At 39.5% G+C, this 20,181-nt stretch overlaps 1 protein-coding gene across 13 annotated transcripts in view; it reads left to right on the forward strand.

Annotated features, from left to right (window-relative positions):
- Unc80 (unc-80 subunit of NALCN channel complex) overlaps positions 1-20,181 on the forward strand; it is a 179,283-nt gene that overhangs the window by 66,582 nt on the left and 92,520 nt on the right. For all 13 annotated transcript variants that reach the window (XM_087569006.1, XM_087569011.1, XM_087569012.1 and 10 more), the window contains exon 23: positions 11,355-11,567. In XM_087569006.1, coding sequence (XP_087425132.1) covers positions 11,355-11,567 — 213 coding nt within the window. The remainder of the gene's footprint in view (positions 1-11,354; positions 11,568-20,181) is intronic.

Here is a 20,181-nt window from a genome sequence, read left to right on the forward strand (position 1 = left end):
AATAGTGTCTTTTAGCCTCTAAGCTCAGAAGCATTTTCTGATGTTGATGCCCACTGATAAGGTGGTTTTTGTGGGTTGGGGAGGAGGAACATTCTTCATCAATAATTATATATACTGGGAACAAATGTGCAGCCCTGGAGCAGTGAGCAGGTGGTATCAGGATGATTTTCATACCTTAGAGTCTTATTTTAATATAGACCAAGCATTGTGCCCAAGTTCAGAAGCCCAAATCCCAGATGTCAGAGTCAGTCAAAATTTAAAGAAGAAAAAGAATGCCCATCTTCAAGTAATGAGGGTGACCCATTCATTTGAATAAAAGTGTAAATGACAAAGAAGGTGTTAGACGAGGAGGAGGTGATGCAGAGGAGGAGAAGAAAATGTTTGGGAGAATTGAGTAAAGCTTAATAACAGCAAGTTTCAATCTACGGACAGTTTATGAAGCACTTTCACGTTATCTTACCTGTTGGCACCAGGCCAGGATATGGTCCCCAGACTCAGGCACACTTGGAATTTGCCAAACAAACCGAGAGAAACCAACACATAGGTGAATGTTGTGTGTTCTTGAATGAAAGTGGTACTCAGTGCTGGCTGTCATTTGTACTATTGTGGGTTTTCAGTATAGACTTAGGTTAGAAGTTCTTCAAGATCACTCTCACATTCACAGATTTCCCCTCTGCGTTTGGTCTCTCTCAGCATCTAATCCATCTGCTTCTTATTTTGAATGAATTCCTCTGTTTTATAATACCTTTATACTTTCTCTAATGCATTTGTAGTTTTGCTCATGTGTATGATATAAATATGAATATAAAAACAGAGATATATAAAATATAGTTAGGTTAATAGATATCAACAGATATGAATAGATGATGAACATCAAGCTAGGTAGAGGTAAATAACAGATTATAGATAGATAGGTAGGTAGATAGATAGGTAGGTAGATAGATAGGTAGGTAGATATATAGATAGATAGATCATACATACATACATACATGCATACATACATACATACATACTCAGCTACATAGATAGACATAGGTCAGTACACAGGGTGAAAGGGCAGATACACAGGTCAAGGCATAGTTATAAATTTTGATTATTTATCATTCAATACTTAGGGCAGAAGTGGAAAAAAAGGACTGAGTTCAGAATTGTATTATAGTTCATTTTATCCTACCTCTCTTACATTATTTTATCCTGATGTTTGTAGATATGGCTTAAATTGAACTTTGTATTCAAACAGTTTTTGCTTTTATTACTTCATTGATCATACAATTTAAATGTGATTTTTTCAAATGAGCATTTTTCTTCAGAATCAGAGACTACTAGTAGGTGAAGGAAATAGCAGCAACTTGCAGAGCCAAATCTAACAGATGTGAAAGTTCATTTGTTTGCTTTAAATAATCTTGCTGTTATCACTACGAGCACATGATTCAAGGCTGTTGATTTAAGACCAGCGTGGCTATTCCTCACAAGCATTTTCTTCTTGTACAAATGTATCAAATACAACTGTTACTTTTTTTTAAGTTTACAAAAGGGATCCCTTTCACAGTAAGCTTACTGGATCTGCCAGCACAAGAGGAAAGAGAAGCAGTGAGGATAACATGCATTTACTGTTTTCAGTTTCTCCTCATTTATTCAGTGACCCTGTAATGTATGTAGATGGTGACTTCTAGTCTGGGGGTAATTTATTGCCTTGAATACAACTAACAACGATACCGATTGGCTTTAGTATCAATTTCCGTGATTATTAATACATCTGTGGGGTTATAGAACTCTCTAGTTGGTGACTGGAGAAAATCAAATTCATGTTCAGTTATTTGGCCTTATAAATAAGTAAAATTTAAGAAAAAAAACTCAAAGTCGTATCCACGGCAGATCTCACAAAATAAGATGTGCCCGGTAATTTTAAGACTTCTACCCTCTTAATGACGTCCGCGTGCCAACCGGAACCACTACTTTGTTATGCTGTTTTGTTTTGCTCTCTTTTACCTGATTTTGAGATTCGTTGATATGAAGTCATGTCTTCCCTTTTGTTCAATATTAGGTTTCGTCTAATGCAATTAGTGCTACTCACTTACACTAAAGAGAGGTTTTGTTAACTGTATAACAAGTTGTAAATCTGTCTTATTTTAGCGAGGTATTTCTATCTTTTTTTCAAAGTTTTGGCAATTTTGGATGATGCTTCCACATGTGTCTTTGCACATGGGCCTTGATTCAGAATAGTTTTCTAGATATACAGAAGAATTCAATGCTGATTATAATTTTGCATTTGGTGTAAAACCCATATCCATGGTAGGAAATCTCCACAGGTGCAATTGTATAATGAAAGTTCTTCCACCTGTGTTCTTACTTATGTTTTTACCTGTTTACATCGTTATTTTTACCAGTCTGGTGCCCCAGAGTGTCCGACTTTTTTTTTCAACATGAGGCTTAAGATGTTCTTACATAGATTTGATAAACAATTTAGTTTGTATCTTTGTCTATCCCTTTACTGTAGAGTTATTTGCCTCCCCACCCCGTGTGTGTGTGTGTGTGTGTGTGTGTGTGTGTGTGTGTGTGTGTGTGTGTGTGTGTGTGTTTGCGTGCACATTTGTGCATGCAGGGGAGCATATATTCATATGTCAGTATAAGCACATATGTGCCACCACATGTAGAAGTCAGAAGACAACACTGGTGTTGCTCCTTGCTTCCCATTTGAGGGAGGATCTGTTGTTCACAGGCTACCCCAGGCTAGCTGGCCCTCAAGCTCCAGTGATTTTTTTTTTTTTGGTCTCATACCTCAGAAGCCCTGAGATTACATATAAATTGTACCACACCTAGGCTGATGTGCATTCTGGGATCAGAACTTAAATCCTTATGCTTACAATGTCCCCAAAGTTTTGCAAATTCCATTGCGGGTTTCTCCTTTTACTTCAATGTTTTTTGCAAACTCATGTTCCCTCTGTAAGGATGCCTCACCAGAAGGGATGTGGAGGTCAACTGGAATAGCTCTCTCAGGCACTGTGCTTTCTGTAAATGACTCTGTTTTGACCTCAACTTGAAGCTCCTTCTGCCAGAATTGTTGCAAGTCATAAGCTGAAATGTCCTTCCTGCCCTTTTAAGATATTATTTCATCCCTCTGTCTTAATATTCCTTATTGGCAATCAGTAACAGAGACCGATTCTATTCCAAGCACCTTTAATATCTTCTAGTCATTGTTGATAGTTTACAGTTTCACTAAAATGCTTTTGCCATATTTTTCTAGAGCAGTGGTTCTCAACTTTCCCATGTTTCAACACTTTAATGCAGTTCTTCATGTCGTGCTGACCCCAACCATAAATTTATCTTTGTTCCTACTTTATAACTGTATATTGCTACTGTCATGAATTATAATGTAAATATCTGGTGGCTTTGATGGTCTTAGGTGTTCCCTGTGAACGTGTCAGTTGGCCTAAAGGGGTCATGACCCATAGACTGAGAACTGTTGATCTAGAAACTCATGAGGCCTCTAAATTATACACTTGGCATATTGTATTTATTCTGGAAAATTCTCAGGTGGTATCTCTTTAATATAAGGCACCTCATATTTCCTCTGATCTTTCCTTGCGGAAATTATAGATAAATGCTAGGTCTAATTTTATCCCCTGACCTTGACAGCCTCCTTTATCAATTTCATTTCTTTTTCTCTCAGTACTGTATCCTAGAAAAAGGTTCAGATAGCATATATTACCCAACTGTTTCTCTTTCATGGCCCTGAGGCCATGGGTCTTTAATTTAATTTAATTATGTAAGTGTACGGGCATTTTGCCTACATGTATGTCCATATACCATGCACATTCCTGGAGCCTGCAGATGTTGGATTCTCTAGGACTGGAGGTACAGATGGTCATGAGCTACAGTGCAGACTCTGGGAATCAAGCCAGGCACTCCAGAAGGTTAACCAGTTCTTTTAAATGCTTAGCAGTTCCTCCAGCCTCATTCCCACCATTCTTAGTGCAGGGTAAGGCTGGCTGCCACAGGATATTCCCTAAGGTCTGGGGAAGTTGAGGTTCCACAACTTGGAGATCACTACTGGCATCTCCACCAGTAGATACTGGCACAGATACCAAAGATACTGGTAAATGTTTTACTCATAGATGCCACCCATAAAAACAGTGATGATCTGACCCATAAGTTAATAGTGTTACAAAACAAAACCAAGCTAACAAACAAAAACACTCAACTCATCTATGCTTCGCCTATCTTTTGGATTTTAAATTTCAAGAGCAGTGCTTCATGTTTTAATTTGTAAAAGGTCAGTTTTAGCACACCATAAAAAGTCATATTATATAGGCATATTCCTATAATCACAACATTCAGGATACCTAGCCTGAGCTATCTAATGAGACCCTTAACCCCAAACAAGCAAGCAGAATTAACATGACATGAAACTGTGTGGCCAGACCCCTACCAGTTGAGCCTAGATATTGAACTTGTGGACCAAGAACCATCAAGGCAAATGCTTGCTAACTTATCCCACCCCCCTCTATGTTTGTGCTTTTGCCTCTTCCTCTGCCATCTTCCCGTCTCACCTTAGAAATACAAAGAAAAGCAAAATTAGAAATTCATATAGCATTTTAGGTGTTTTAAACGAAAGGAAGTTTAGTCCTTTGTATAAAGGACTCCCAGTCTATTGTATAAAATAAAAGACTTCATTTGTTCTTTAGAATACTGACCCAAAGCATGACCATGACTTGAGTAAATCTGAAAATGACTGGCCATCCAGACCTGAATGAATAATGATCATGCCCACCCCAGCCTGCCCACAGCTACTACTAAGTACATAGAGACAGCTTGTCAGGTAACGAGTCTATTACTGGGTGATCTCGGCCAGGGAGAGAATTCAATACCAGCAAAGTAATAAACATTGACTCAGAACCATATGCCCTCTGGCAAAAAAAGAAAAAAAAAGGCAAAAAGATTCTAACACACACTGAGACCCACAAAAAATTGCTTATTCCCATTGGCTTTAAATAAACATATATCTCACACCAGCAAACATTTTATATTTTATTGTAAGGCAATAAAAATTATGTGATGCCCCAGAGACCATCATAAAATATTTAGCTTTCAAAAATAGGTAGTTCCCATGTAGCACTGAGGTTTCTTCTCATTTAATGAGCTAAGGTATAGTCCCCAAAGGGAAGGAATGTATTGCAATTATGCCCTCCAATTAACTGTTGCGTCCTGGTAAATATATTTCTAGGTCCCCAGATAAAAGGCAGCCCAGCTGTTTGGTTTAGCATCTCAATTCTCTGTTTCACTTTCACAAAGGAAACATTCAATAGATATAACAATCCTAAAATCCATGGGAAATATAAGAACCAGAAACAGGAAAAGTGTCTGGTGCATGAAGTGTTCTAGTTGCAGAATGTTCAAGAAATTCAGGCTGCACAGTGACAATCTCACGACTTCATGTGACTCTAGCAAGACAGCTCTGTAACCTTTCCCTTTCTGTGCAATTTAATTCATTTTTCAATATCAATTTAATTTATATTTAATTTCCTTCTGTTTTTAAGTCTGTAAAATCACCCAGAGCCCTTCACCCCATGATTTTAGACTCTGCCCCATGTCCTTAAGTCTTTAAGGCTCAGAGCTTATTTCCCTTCCTCTGAAAACTCCAAAGCCTGTCCCCAGTGACTGATTTCTTCCTACAAGGCTGCACTCACTCCAGTAAAGCTACACCTAATGCCTTCCCTATGCCTGCAAATATGTGAGCCTCTAGGGCCATTTCTATTCACACCATACAAGGGATAACAGTTACGCTTATTTGTGGATGTAAGGTTATGTTATTAAATGCAGTTAGGAATTACACTGATCTAGTAAAATGGCAGTAGTGGGCTTTTTTCCTGGACCTCAGTAGCTCCAGGAAGCTGGGTACTAGGTTTCCAATACCAACCATAATTTCCCTTTGGTTATTGAGGCTTTAAATGTCAAATTAGCCAGCTGTTGGTTACCACCAAAATATGAGAGTCACGGTTAGAAGTATCTTGCCATGCTGATCATTGTACTCATAAGTGCCACAACTGGGTAGGAGTTTTGGTTGCTTTCCCCCGTGGACACTTGGATAGCAATTTCTTGTACTATGAAAGCTAGAACTCAGGGGGAGATTTTCAGGTCAGATCCCACTTGAATAATCCTATGTCCTAAGTGCGTGGTGCCTTCAGCAATGTCTGAGAGGCAGCCAAGGCTAAAACCAACAGATATTATTAGTGATTTTGTTTGGTTGGTGTTTGGTGGGTTTTTTTTTCCCTGAGGGATGATGTCTCTTAGACCACTCAGACCAACAACTCTAAAGAAGGCATTTCGTGCCTGGTACTTAGGTTTTTGTTAGATAGTTTATGATTCTTATGAGGAACACTGTCATCCTAAGTGGTATAACTTTGTTCCACTTGTGTGTGTGTGTGTGTGTGTGTATGCGCGCGTGCGTGTGTGTGTGTGTGTGTCTGTGTATGTGTGTGTGTCTGTGTATGTGTGTGTGTTTGTGTGTATGTGTGTGTGTTTGTGTTTGTGTGTGTGCGTGTTTGTGTGTGTGCGTGTTTGTGTATGTGTATGTGTAGACATACATATAAATGCATATATAATGTAATTTGGCTAAATAGAAGATACTATAATTCCTTAATGTCTTTAAAAAACACCCTTAGAGTTATTTGTCCCTTTCTTCCTCCTTCCCTTTCTATAGCTCTCCCTAGTAAAATACCCCCAATTTTCCCATTTCCTCTGATTATCACTTATATCCTGCTTTTTGTCTCCATAAACCAGTTTTGGCATTCATTATGAACATGCTGTTAATGCTTGGTCGTCTCTTCTCGCCATGCAGTGTTCGCCTGATTCATTACCCCACTTCAGATTGTCTTTATTATGTGAAATCAGCCTTCTCCATTATGCCATAGCTGATTGAACTGAACCATAAGAGTTAAGTTCCGTCAGAAGAGAACCATTGGCTTTCCTCAGTGCCCGGGAAGAGTCCTCTGTTCTGGGTATTCTATAGTCCTGCCTCACCAAATCTCTACTTTTCAAAACTATAATTGACATACATCCATCACAGCCACATCCATGCTAAAATGCCTTAGATTTTGTTGCTGACATGTATTTATTCTTGTTGCTTAGCATCAAATGCGTAATTGTATCCCTTACTTTGTGTCTTAGCATCCCCCACAACTTCCTGCAAAGAAATGCTCACAAGGCTGGGCTTGGTGGTACACATCTTTAGTCCCGTTACTCAGGATACACAGGCATCAAATCTCTGAGTGCAAAGCCAGCCAATAGTGAGTTCCAGGACAGCCACTGCTCAGTAGAGAGAACCTCTCTGAAAAATAAATAAATAAATTAATTAATTAATTAAAAAAATAAACAGGGGCTGGGGATTTAGCTCAGTGGTTAGAGCGCTTACCTAGGAAGCGCAAGGCCCTGGGTTCGGTCCCCAGCTCCGGAAAAAAAATAAAAAAATAAAAAAATAAACAAGAAAAAAACAAAACAAAACAAAACAAAACAAAACAGAATCAGGGATATGCACATACAATGATCAGGAAAGTGACCTAAGTCACACTATCGTGATTAGGGAATTCTCCCATCTGTCAAGATCATGGTGACTACTGTTACAGAGGCCAGTGTTTGAATGACCCCATGCTATCGTCCATTCATGTATGCAGTGGCAGTTCTCAATGATAGTGGATTCTATAGCATGTGCCAAGTCCATCAGAATCAACCCTGCCCTTTGCATCAAGTTGTAGTATAAAAAAAAAATACCCTTGAATCAATCTGAATAGCATTTCCAAACTTCAAATTCCCAGGGCAAATAACTATATGCTGGTAACGTCTGGGTTTTATCATGCTAAAGTTTAAAAGTGGAGAACTAAAAACTATAACTAAAACAATTTAAGCTTTCTATACCTCCTCACATGCATTCATCCACTTGTCTTTCATTCTTTCATAAGCCCACAGTTAGGAGTGTAGAAGGACTCTCTCTCCCCCATGCACCTAGACCGAGTTATGTCTTACCATTAACCCCATTAAAGTCAGAGTTGACTGTATGGTGCTCAGCCAGTGGTGTTTTTCCTGTCATCTGACATTAAGCATTGAGTTCACATTGGTTCATACTGTGAATCTGTCACAATCTGACAGGCAAAAAATAAATTTGCAGTGGTGGTCATGATGGTTTGTGTATGCTCAGCCCAGGAAGTGATACTATTAGGAGGTGTGGCCCTGTTGGAGTAGATGTGTCTCTGTGGGTGTGGACTGTAAGACCCTCGTCCTAGCTCCCTGGAAGCCAATAGTCTGCTAGTAGCCTTCACATGAAGATGTAGAACTCTCAGCTCAGCCTACACCATGCCTACCCTGACACTGCCATGCTTCCACCTTGATGATACTGGACTGAACCGCTGAACCTGTAGGCCAACCCCAACTAAATGTTATTTTTATAAGAGTTGTCTTGGTCATGGTGTCTGTTCACAGCAGTAAAACCCTAACTAGGACAGTGCCTTGCCCTCCTACCTAGCATCTATTTCTAGAAACAGATGTCTCAGCCCTTTTAAGATACAGCCAAGCATGTCTGACATACCCAGTAAATTCTTACACAGAAAGACTCGATCTTCAGACCATGAGGAATGGCACCAGAACACCCATGCCATTGATTCAGACTCCTGGGAATGACAAATGAGAGTCCCAACGACCTGTCTCCAAGTCTCGGCCTCTGTACACTTTCATCACTTGTCACTCGTGTATTAGAAACAGATTCTGAGCACAGTGTTCATCTAGTATTTTGTCTTTTTCACCTATATTAACCCTTTGTTTCCTGTCAACAAGGTTTGCAAAATTAAATCCCCTGTAAATATGGCTTTAACTAGAATTTCTATGATGCATTACCGTCATTATTTTTCTTTAAAAAAATTTTTTTAATTATGTCAATAGAATTCTTGATACCTGCACTTAAGGGACAGACAAGAGAGTTACAATTTACTTTAATCATCTATAAAAGCACTAAAACAAAAAAGATTTCTCCCCGGAGACAGTAAGTAGCCAGAATCTTATAGGTGGAGAGTTGCCAGGTGGTGAAGGGAACTGATGGCCATAGGTCATGGGAACATTGAGAAGATATGAGATTTCATATTTGGGGGATTGGGGATTTAGCTCAGTGGTAGAGCGCTTGCCTAGCAAGTGCAAGGCCCTGGGTTCGGTCCCCAGCTCCGAAAAAAAAAAAAGAAAAAGAAAAGAGATTTCATATTTGGAAAATGGCTGCTTGTTTGAGTTACTTAGATTGTCCAGCATTTGAGATGGGAATAGACTGGGAGATGATTGGACATCTCCAACCAAGTCACAAAGATTGCACATCCTTTTTCATTCTGTGGAACTGTTATAAGTTTTGATGATAGAAAGAATGTGGCATGTGCTTTTTTTTAAAAAAAAATTGTATTTACTGATATTTTATTCTTAAACAGTTTCTACCTACATCCTCAAATTTTTCTTATAGTAAGGTCTTTGAATATAAATTAGGACAATGCAAATACAAAAAGAAAAAGCTAGCATATATGTGGATATGGAAGAACATTGGAATGTATACCGTGTGTTGCCTTCACAGACCATGGTCAGGTAGCAAACATGGCTTACATTTCCTGAGCATAGAGTCAAGTATATATTGTAATTTGTAATATATCAACTGTAACATAAATCTCTATAAATTAATGTCTATTTTAACATTATTGATTGAATTGTTTAGAAATCTGTTGCTTAAAACAACGAAAAAAATTTTTCTTCAACTGAAAATCTGCTGTCACTGAGTTACTAAGTAGCCCAGAAGTGATGTCAGTATTGTGACAAAAAACAAAACAAAGCAAAAAAAAAAAAAAACCTGCACAAATAAAGATACAAGGTGATACTTTACACTTTTCTTATGACCTACTAATGACCTCCTTCTCCTCTTCCTCCTCTTTTTCTTCTGCTCCTCCCCCATCTTCCCCTCCCCCTTGCCTCTTTGCACATTCTTGTTAGCTTTTAAAGATTAAAGTATATAATTCTCTTTTCCAGGGTATCAAAGCTACCACTTTTATTATTAAAACCACATCCTTGCATGACAAAAGGGAATCCTGCTTTTTATTTTCCCGAAAAAAAAGTTCTGTTTCTCATTTATCAATTAAATAATTTCCTGTTTTCTTGAATAGTTTTAAGTAAATGATGTTCATTATGCAGAATTTAATCTGTTGTGCAGGAAAAAAAGATTAATTCAACAAAAGCTTGCTCTTCCTTTTTCTAATGCTCAAAGTGTGCAAAACAGCCATTCTCCTCGTGAAACACAAGAAAGAGCCTTAGATGACATACCAGTACAGGGCTAATATAAAAACACCACGATTGAAGGAAGATTCATTCTACAAAAGGAGTATCTGCTTATTCATGTTAAAAATTTAAGAGAGTGTGTGTGTGTGTGTGTGTGTGTGTCTGTGTGTGTGTGTGTGTCTGTGTGTGTCTGTGTGTGTCTGTGTGTGTTTGGAAGCTTCTTGAAACTTTCAAGAAGTTTCATTCACTCATACACTCAAGTTGCCTGTTCTGGTTTATTTGTTATCATTTTATCTTACATAATTTTGTATTTTATTACTTTGTAGATGCCTGTCTGAGAGAGAGAGAGAGAGAGAGAGAGAGAGAGAGAGAGAGAGAGAGAGAGAGAGAAGGAAAAAATGTGGATTTGGGTGGGGAGTTGGAGAAGATCTCAGAAGGAGATACGGGAGGGGAGAACCATGATCTGAATATATTGTATGGAAAAATCTATTTAAATCTATTTTCAATAAAAAATTAATTACAAATATTTAGTGAAAGCATGGGATCAGCTGTGAACTGAGAAGATGAAAGTGGCCAGAGCTCTCTTAGGACAACTAACTCCTCAGTGTCCACAATGCCTTGGAGATTTTATTTCCAGATTATTCGCTATTTTGTTCATACCATACTGAGAAATGTGGCCAAGCCATGTCAAAACATCTGGGCTGACTATGCCAAGAAACTCCGTCATTCCACCTGAGCTCTTTCTTATATATGTGTGTATATTTTTAATTTAATTTAATTTTTTACTTATTTACTTTGAATCCCCCTCACTGCCCCAATCTCACAGCCATTGCCCCATTCCCCCATTCCTGCATCCCCTTCTCCTCTGAGTGGGTGAGGCCCTCCTGGGTATCCCCCTCCCCCTCCTGACCCTTGCACTTCAAGTCCCTGCAGATCTAGGTGCTTCCTTTCCTGCTGAGGCCAGACAAGGCAGCCCAGCTAGAAGATACCCCACATACAGACAACAGCTTTTGGGACAGCCCCCACTCTTCATTAATCCCATACTGTTCTTTCCTTAACCCTCTCAGGAAGCTCCTGTGGTGGCCAGAGCAGCTCTGTTCCTCGAATGCGCCCGTTTTGTCCACCGGTGCAACCGAGGCAACTGGCCCGAGTGGATGAAAGGGCATCACGTGAACATTACCAAGAAAGGCCTTTCCCGGGGCAGGTCTCCCATCGTGGGCAACAAGCGGAATCAGAAGCTTCAGTGGAATGCAGCCAAGCTCTTCTACCAGTGGGGAGATGTGAGCTCTCGTCTTTCTTCTGTAAAACTGAGGGCATTTGAGTGAGATGAAGTTTCTTTGAATGAGTTTGCTTTACAGACAGTTATCTGTTATATTCCAAATACTAAATGATCACTTTGGGGAGAAAGCAATCATTTAATTTCCCCCAGGGAATCTATAAGGCTAAATATTGCTCTATGGTTTTACAGTTAAGGACACCGAGGTTTAGGCAATAGTGTGCCATTGTACATGTAGTTGAAACAGTCAGTCTTTCATCTCCCATGTTGCATTCCAAAGACGATTTTAATTGCTGAATTAAAAAAAAATCATCTTTGTGGCCAAATCAGTACAAGCATGATTTTTTTTTTATTTTAAATTTTTTGTGGTTTTCCTCTTTGGCAACTTTACATATGTACATCTGGCGTTGAGCACTTCCACTTCCTGTTCTCTACTATTTCCTTCCGCTCCTTCTTTCCCACTGAAACTCTTCTTTCTCCCAACTAGCCCTTGCTATTTTGGTGTATTATTTTTCTTGACTCACTGAGTTTAATTGTGGGTGCTTGCATGACCCTGACTATAAGGGAGGTTATTTACCGGAACATGGGCTACATAGCACTGGCTATACCCTTGAAGAAATGATATCCCTCCCCGAGCCTACTTACTGCCCATTGTCACTTCCCTTTACTTTTCTGATAGATTTTTCTCTTTCTTTGACATACATTCTATGTATATTTGCATGCGAATGACTAACTAAGAAATGAATGACTGTTTTAAGAGTTTTGATTTAATGGACACTTACAATGCCAACTTCCTCACTACAGGAAGGGAGAAGATGAATGATAAAAAGAAATTCAGGAAGATCAAGGTTTTTTTCTGCTAATTTTAAGCAGAAAGAAACACAAATGCATGTAAAGAGCTCAGTACCCCTGTATCCTTACAGAATGCTTAAAGCTACAGGTTTAATTCCCCAAATGTCTCTGCTGAGTGTATCCATTAATGCCGCCGATTCAGGGCTGTCCGAGTCTAGTCTTCTCTTGTCTCTTTTGCATACTAATTCAGAAGGCATGCCCTGTATCAAGACCATGTGCTGGCTGCCTGTAAACCTTTCTATTTTATTACATTTTCCTTTAATTGTCTTATATAACCATCCTATATGAAAATCAAAACAAAACAATACAAAGTAAGGTATGTTTCATAAATATCAGTCATCTTTATTGATGCTAGTATTCGTGATCAGTTCTTGGCACTGCCTTTTGGGGGATTGATTCTGTTGTACGGTTTATCGAAAAGACTTCCTTCCTATGTGGCGCCACCTCGCCTTGAGAATCCAGCAAGTTGAGTAAACTCCATTATATTTCTCCTACATTCTGCTGCGCTTCTGTAATATTAAACACAAGAGTCTACACAGTCAAGACATATAAGCAAAAACTATATCATGAGACACAAAGATACCCAGAGCCATAGAGACACAAGGAAGAAAAATTCTTTACTAAATTCCTGCCACCATATGCCTGGAATAACATTAATATTCATAATTCTTAGCTGAAGGTTCACTAGGCTGGGAACCAAAGATACTGAACCTGAATTTTTTTTCATTTTCTTTCTTTCTTTTTTAAATTATTTATTTTATTTATTTACATCCCAAATATTGCCCCCTCCCAGCTCCCCTCCCTGAGTTTTTCACATCTCCCTCACCTCTGAAAGGTGGTCCTCCTTTAACCCTCCCCACAGGCATCTTCCTTCCCTGGGGTATCAAGTCTCTATAGAATTAGGTACATCTGCTCCCACTGAGGCCAGACAAGGCAGTCCTCTGCTACATATGCGCCTGGGGCCTCAGACCAGCCTGTGTATGCTCTTTGGTTGGTGGCTTAGTCTCTGGGAGCTCCCAGGGGTCCCAGTTAGTTGATACTGTTGCTCTTCCTATGGGGTTGCCATCCCCTTCAGTTCCTTCAATCCTTCTCCTAACTCTTCCACAGGGGTCCCCAACCTTAGTCCAATGGTTGGCTGTAAGTATATACATTTGCTGCTGTAAGCTGCTGGTAGAGCCTCTCAGAGGACAGCCATGGTAGGCTCCTTCCTGCAAGTACAACATAGCATCAGTAATAGTGTCAGGGTTTGGTGTCTGTCCATCAGATGGATCCCAAGTTGGGCCAGTCTTGGGCCAGTCACTGGATGCCTTCCCTTCAGCCTCTGCTCCATTTCTCTCTCTCTCTCTCTCTCTCTCTCTCTCTCTCTCTCTCTCTCTCTCTCTCTCTCTCTTTCTCTCTCTCTCCCTCCTCCTCTCCTCCTCTCCCCCTCTCCCCCTCTCCCCACTTCCCCTCCTCCTCTCCCCCTCTCCCCCTCCCCCTCTCCCCCTGTTCCCCCCCTCTCCCCCTCCCTCCCTCCCCCTCTCCCCCTGTTCCCCTCCTCCTCTCCCCCTCTCCCCCCTCCCTCCCTCCCCCCTCTCTCTCCTCCTGTTTCCCTCTCCTCCTCCCCCCTCCCCCTCCCCCTCTCCTTCTCCCTCTCCCTCTCCCTCAAAAGGAATAATTCTGGGTCAAAATTTTGAAGGTGTGTTAAAGACCCCCATCCCTCCGCTGGGGTCCTGTCTATCAACAGGAGATGGTCTCTTCAGGTCTCATCTCCTCAAATGTTGGACATTTTGGCTACGGTTATCCTCATTAAGTCCTGGGAGCTCCTCATATTCCAGGTCTCTGGGACTTTCTAGGGTTGCCTCTGCCCCCATGCCCCTCAGCTGCATATTTCCCTTCATTCTCCTGGACCTCTGGGCTTCTCTTCTGTCTCCCCTGATAACTGATCCTGCCATACTTCCCCCTCTTCCCTCTCCCCTCTCCCAACAAATTCCCTCCCTCCCACTGCCTCTCTTGATTATTTTGTTCCCCCTTCTAAGTAGGATTGAAGCATCCTCACGTGAGCCTTCCTTCTTGTTAAATTTCTTCAAGTCTGTCAGTTATATCATGAGTGTTCTGAAATTTTTGACTAATATCCACTTATAAGTGAATACATGCCATGCATGTCCTTTGTGATCTGGGTTACCTCACTCAGGATGAAATTTTCTAGTTCCATCCATTTGCCTGCAAAATTTGTGATATCCTTTTTTATAGGGTTTATGCATATATTTTTATGTATTCATACACACCAGAAGAGAGCATCAGATTCAATTACAGATGCTTGTGAGCTACTATGTGGTTGCTAGGAATTGATCTCAGGACCTCTGGAAGAGCAGTCAATGTTCTTAGCCACTGAGCCATCTCTCCAGCCCCACATGTCCTTGTTTTTAATAACTGAATAATATGCCACTGTGTAAAAGGACCACATTTTCTGTAGCCATTCTTCAGTTGAGAGATATCTGAGTTGCTTCCAGTTTCTTCAGCCTGAATTCTAAACTTCTTTTCGTACTGAAACATTAACTTTGTGCTTCTTTTTTTAAGTTCCCTGCATCTACATCTACTCAGTGTGGGATGATATGCTACCCTTTCACTAGAATATTAAAATAAGAATAACTAAGGCTGGTATGATACCCCAATTACTGAAGTGCTTGCCAATGAAGATTTGAATTCAGTTTGCAGAACTCACACAAGAAAAAAAAACAAGCATGGTAGCACTTACTTGATTTCCCAGGATTGCAGAAGCAGATACAGGGAGGTCCCCAGAGCTTATTAGCCAGTCAGTCTAGCCTAACCAGTGAGCTCCATATCCATAAAAGTCTTTATTTCACAAACACAAAAATGGTACTACCTATGGAACTATTCAGGAGTTTGACCTTCTCTGATGGTAATATTAAACAGGACATAAGAATATATTTGGAGAATTTTACAAGAATGCATAAATTATAAACACATTCACCCGATGTGCATAGTGTCTCTTTGAGAAAGATGTCTCTGGGCCTTGTTTTGATATAATGAAAAAGAACTGTCATATAATACCAATTTCATGTTGGTCTTCAATATGATTAATAATCAATCCTATGTTGACTTTATGTGTCTTATAGGGTATTCCCCAAGATGATTCACCTCTTTATCCTTTCCTGTGTCTACAAAACAGACAGAATGTGTGAGGCCTGAACTGATCTGTTATTCCACCTATTAATTTGCAACATAGAGTTGTATGTATCACCAGAAAACCTGAAACCTAAAGCAGGATAATTATACCCTAAATGTTTTCAGTGAATAGCTATATTAAAAAAGAAATCTTAAAGGCATATGTCATACTGAAGAAAACAGGATTGGTGGGAGAAATGTAATTAAGGTGGGGGTGGAGGTAGTGTGTGGGGATGGTAGTTTGTCTCTAAACAATTGTTACAGACTTGGCCTTTTCAAATAGTCTGTAAAACATGTTTACGGGATAGTTATGATGTAATGCAATGTAAAAGATCTGTAATACTGCTTGAGTTCAGGGATAGTGATTCCCCCGAAGTCCTTTTATTGTTGAGGATAGTTTTAGCTACCCTGGGTTTTTTGTTATTCCAGATGAATTTGGAAATTGTTCTGTCTAACTCTCTGAAGAATTGGATTGGTATTTTGATGGGAATTGCATTGAATCTGTAGATCGCTTTTGGTAAAATGGCCATTTTTACTATATTAATCCTGCCAATCTTTCCATCTTCTGAGGTCTTCTTCAATTTCTTTCTTCAGAGGCTTGAAGTTCTTATTGTACAGATCTTTTACTTGCTTGGTTAAAGTCACACTGAGGTACTTTATATTATTTGGGACTATTATGAAGGGTGTCGTTTCGCTAATTTCTTTCTCAGCTTGTTTCTCTTTTGTGTAGAGGAAGGCTACTGATTTATTTGAGTTAATTTTATACCCAGACACTTTGCTGAAGTTGTTTATCAGCTTTAATAGTTCTCTGGTGGAACTTTTGGGATCACTTAAATATACTATCCTATCATCTGCAAATAGTGATATTTTGACTTCTTCTTTTCCGATCTGTATCCCCTTGAACTCCTTTTGTTGTCTGATTGCTCTGGCTAGAACTTCAAGAACTATATTGAATAAATAGGGAGAGAGTGGGCAGCCTTGTCTAGTCCCTGATTTTAGTGGGATTGCTTCAAGTTTCTCTCTATTTAGTTTAATGATAGCAACTGGTTTACTGTATATGGCTTTTACTATATTTAGGTATGGGCCTTGAATTCCTATTCTTTCCAGGACTTTTATCATGAAGGGGTGTTGAATTTTGTCAAATGCTTTCTCAGCATCTAATGAAATGATCATGTGGTTTTGTTCTTTCAGTTTGTTTATATAGTGGATTACGTTGATGGTTTTCCATATATTAAACCATCCCTGCATGCCTGGGATGAAGCCTACTTAATCATGATGGATGATTGTTTTGATGTGTTCTTGGATTTGGTTTGGAAGAATTTTATTGAATATTTTTGCATCAATATTCATAAGTGAAATTGGTCTGAAGTTCTTTTTCTTTGTTGGGTCTTTGTGTAGTTTAGGTATAAGAGTAATTGTGGCTTCATAGAAGGAATTCGGTAGTGCTCCGTCTATTTCAATTTTGTGGAATAGTTTGGACAGTATTAGTATGAGGTTTTCTATGAAGGTCTGATAGAATTCTGCACTAAACCCATCTTGTCCTGGGCTCTTTTTGGTTGGGAGACCTTTAATGACTGCTTCTATTTCCTTAGGAGTTATGGGGTTGTTTAAATGGTTTATCTGTTCCTGATTTAACTTTGGTACCAGGTATTTGTCTAAAAAATTGTCCATTTCCTTCAGATTTTCAACTTTACTTGAATATAGGCTTTTGTAGTAGGATCTGATGGTTTTTTGAATTTCCTCTGATTCTGTAGTTATGTCTCCCTTTTCATTTCTGATTTTGTTAATTTGGACACACTCTCTGTGTCCTCTGGTTAGTCTGGCTAAGAGTTTAACTATCTTGTTGATTTTCTCAAAGAACCAGCTTTTGGTTTTGTTTAATTTTTGTATAGTCTCTTTTGTTTCTACTTGGTTGCTTTCAGCTCTGAGTTTGATTATTTCCTGCCTTCTACTCCTCCTGGGTGTATTTGCTCCTTTTTGTTCTAGAGCTTTTAGGTATGCTGTCAAGCTGCTGATATATGCTCTCTCCTGTTTCTTTCTGCAGGCATTCAGAGCTATGACTTTTCCTCTTAGCACAGCTTTCATTATGTCCCATAAGTTTGAGTATATTGTGCCTTCATTTTCATTAAATTCTAAGAAGTCTTTAATTTCTTTCTTTATTTCTTCCTTGAGCAGGTAATCGTTGATTAGAGCATTGTTCAACTTCCATGTATATGTGGGCATTCTTCCCTTATTGTTATTGAAGACCAGCCTTAGCCCATGGTGGTCTGATAGGACGCATCGGATTATTTCTATCTTTCTGTATCTGTTGAGGCCTGTTTTGTGACCAATTATATTGTTGATTTTGGAGAAAGTACCATGAGGTATATCCTTTTGTTTTAGGATAGAATATTCTGTAAATATCTGTTAAGTCCTTTTGGTTCATAACTTCTGTTAGTCTGTCTATGTCTCTGTTTAATTTCTGTTTCTATGAATTTTTCATTGATGAGAATGGGGTGTTGAAATCTCCTACTATTATTGTGTGATGTGCAATGTGTGCTTTGAGCTTTAGTAAGGTTTCTTTTATGTATGTAGGTGCACTTTTATTTGGAGAATAGACAATTAGGATTGAGAGGACATCTAGGTGGATTTTTCCTTTGATGAATATGAAGTGTCCTTCCTTATCTTTTTTGATGACTTTTGGTTGAAAGTTGACTTTATTCGATATTAGAATGGCTACTCCATCTTGCTTCTTCAGACCATTTGATTGGAAAGTGTATTTCTAGACTTTTACTCTGAGGTAGTGTCTGTCTTTGCCTCTGAGGTGTGTTTCTTGTAAGCAGCAAAATGCTGGGTCCTCGTTATATATCCAGTTTGTTAATCTGTATCTTTTTATTGGGGAATTGATGTTGAGAGATATTAAGGAATAGTGATAGTTGCTTCCTGTTATATTCGTATTTGGATGTGAGATTATGTTTGTGTGCTTTTCTTCTCTTTGTTTTGTTGTAAAACAATTAGTTTCTTGCTTTTTCTAGGGTGTAGCTAGCCTCCTTGTGTTGGGCTTTACCATTTATTATCCTTTGTAGTGCTGGATTTGTAGAAAGATATTGTGTAAATTTGGTTTTGTCATGGAATATCTTGGTTTCTCCATCTATGTTAATTGAGAGTTTTGCTGGATACAGTAACCTGGGCTGGCATTTGTGTTCTTTTGGGTCTGTATGACATCTGTTCAAGATCTTCTGGCATTTATAGTCCCTGTTAAGAAGTCTGGGGAGGGGAACACCCATAAAGAAGGGGAGGGGGAGGGGTTTGGGGGATGTTGGCCTGGAAACCGGGAAAGGGAATAACACTCGAAATGTAAATAAGAAATACTCAAGTTAATAAAAAAAAAAGTCGGGTGTAATTCTTATAGGTCTGCCTTTATATGTTAGTTGACCTTTTTTCCTTAATGCTTTTGTGCATTTGCTGTATGTGATGGGAGGAGTTTCTTTTCTGGTCCAATCTATTTGGAGTTGTGTAGGCTTCTTGTATGTTTATGGGCATCTCTTTCTTTAGGCTAGTGAAGTTTTTTTTTCTATGATTTTGTTGAAGATATTTACTGGCCCTTTAAGTTGGGAGTCTTCACTCTCTTCTATACCTATTACCCTTAGGTTTGATATTCTCATTGTATCCTGGATTTCCTGTGTTTTGGGCTAGGAGCTTTTTGCATTTTACATTATCTTTGACTGTTGTGTCGATGTTTTCTATGCAGTCTTCTGCTCCTGAGATTCTCTGTTCTATCTCTTGTATTCTGTTGGTGATGCTCGCATCTATGACTCCTGATCTCTTCCCTAGGTTTTCTATCTCCAGGGTTGTCTCTCTTTTTGCCTTCTTTATTGTTTCTGTTTCCACTTTTAACTCCTGGATGGTTTTGTTTATTTCCTTCTCCTGTTTTTTTTCCCAGTGGTTCTTCAAGGGATTTTTGTGTTTCCTGTTTAAGGGCTTCTAGTTGTTTACTTATGTTGTCCTGTATTTCCTTAAGGGAGTTATTTATAACCTTCTTAAAGTCCTCCATCATCATGATAAAATGTGATTTTAAATCTAGATCTTGCTTTTCTGGTGTGTTTGAATATCCAGTGTTTGCTTTGGTGGGAGAATTGGGCTCTGATGATTCCATGTAGTCTTGGTTTCTGTTGTTTGGGTTCCTATGCTTACCTCTCACCATCAGGTTGTCTCGGGTGTTAGCTTGTCTTTCTGTTTCTGACAGTGGCTTGACCGTCCTGTAGGCCCGTGTGTCAGGACTGCTGTAGACCTGTTTTCCTGTTTTCTTTCAGCCAGTTATGGGAACAGAGTGTTCTGCTCTCAGGTGTGTAGTCATTCCTCTCCACTGGCTTTCAGCTCTCCTTGTGGGCAGGAACCAGAAGGGTCCTGCCCCTACTTCTCCTGGGTCCCTGTGAGCAGGGGGCACAGATAGCACAAGGCTTTTTACTCTTGAGTCAGGAATGTGGGCAGAGAGTAGTCTTCTCTGGTTTCCCAGGAGTGTCTGTCCCTCTGAAGATCTAGCTCTCCCCCGACCCCATGGAATTTGGATGCAGGGAGCTGTTTGACCAGTTCAGTTCAGATCCAGGCTCAGTCTAGAC

The sequence above is a fragment of the Rattus norvegicus genome, chromosome 9 (assembly GCF_021556685.1).
Source record: "Rattus norvegicus strain SHRSP/BbbUtx chromosome 9, alternate assembly SHRSP_T2T, whole genome shotgun sequence".
In the NCBI taxonomy this organism is placed as follows: Eukaryota; Metazoa; Chordata; class Mammalia; order Rodentia; family Muridae; genus Rattus; species Rattus norvegicus.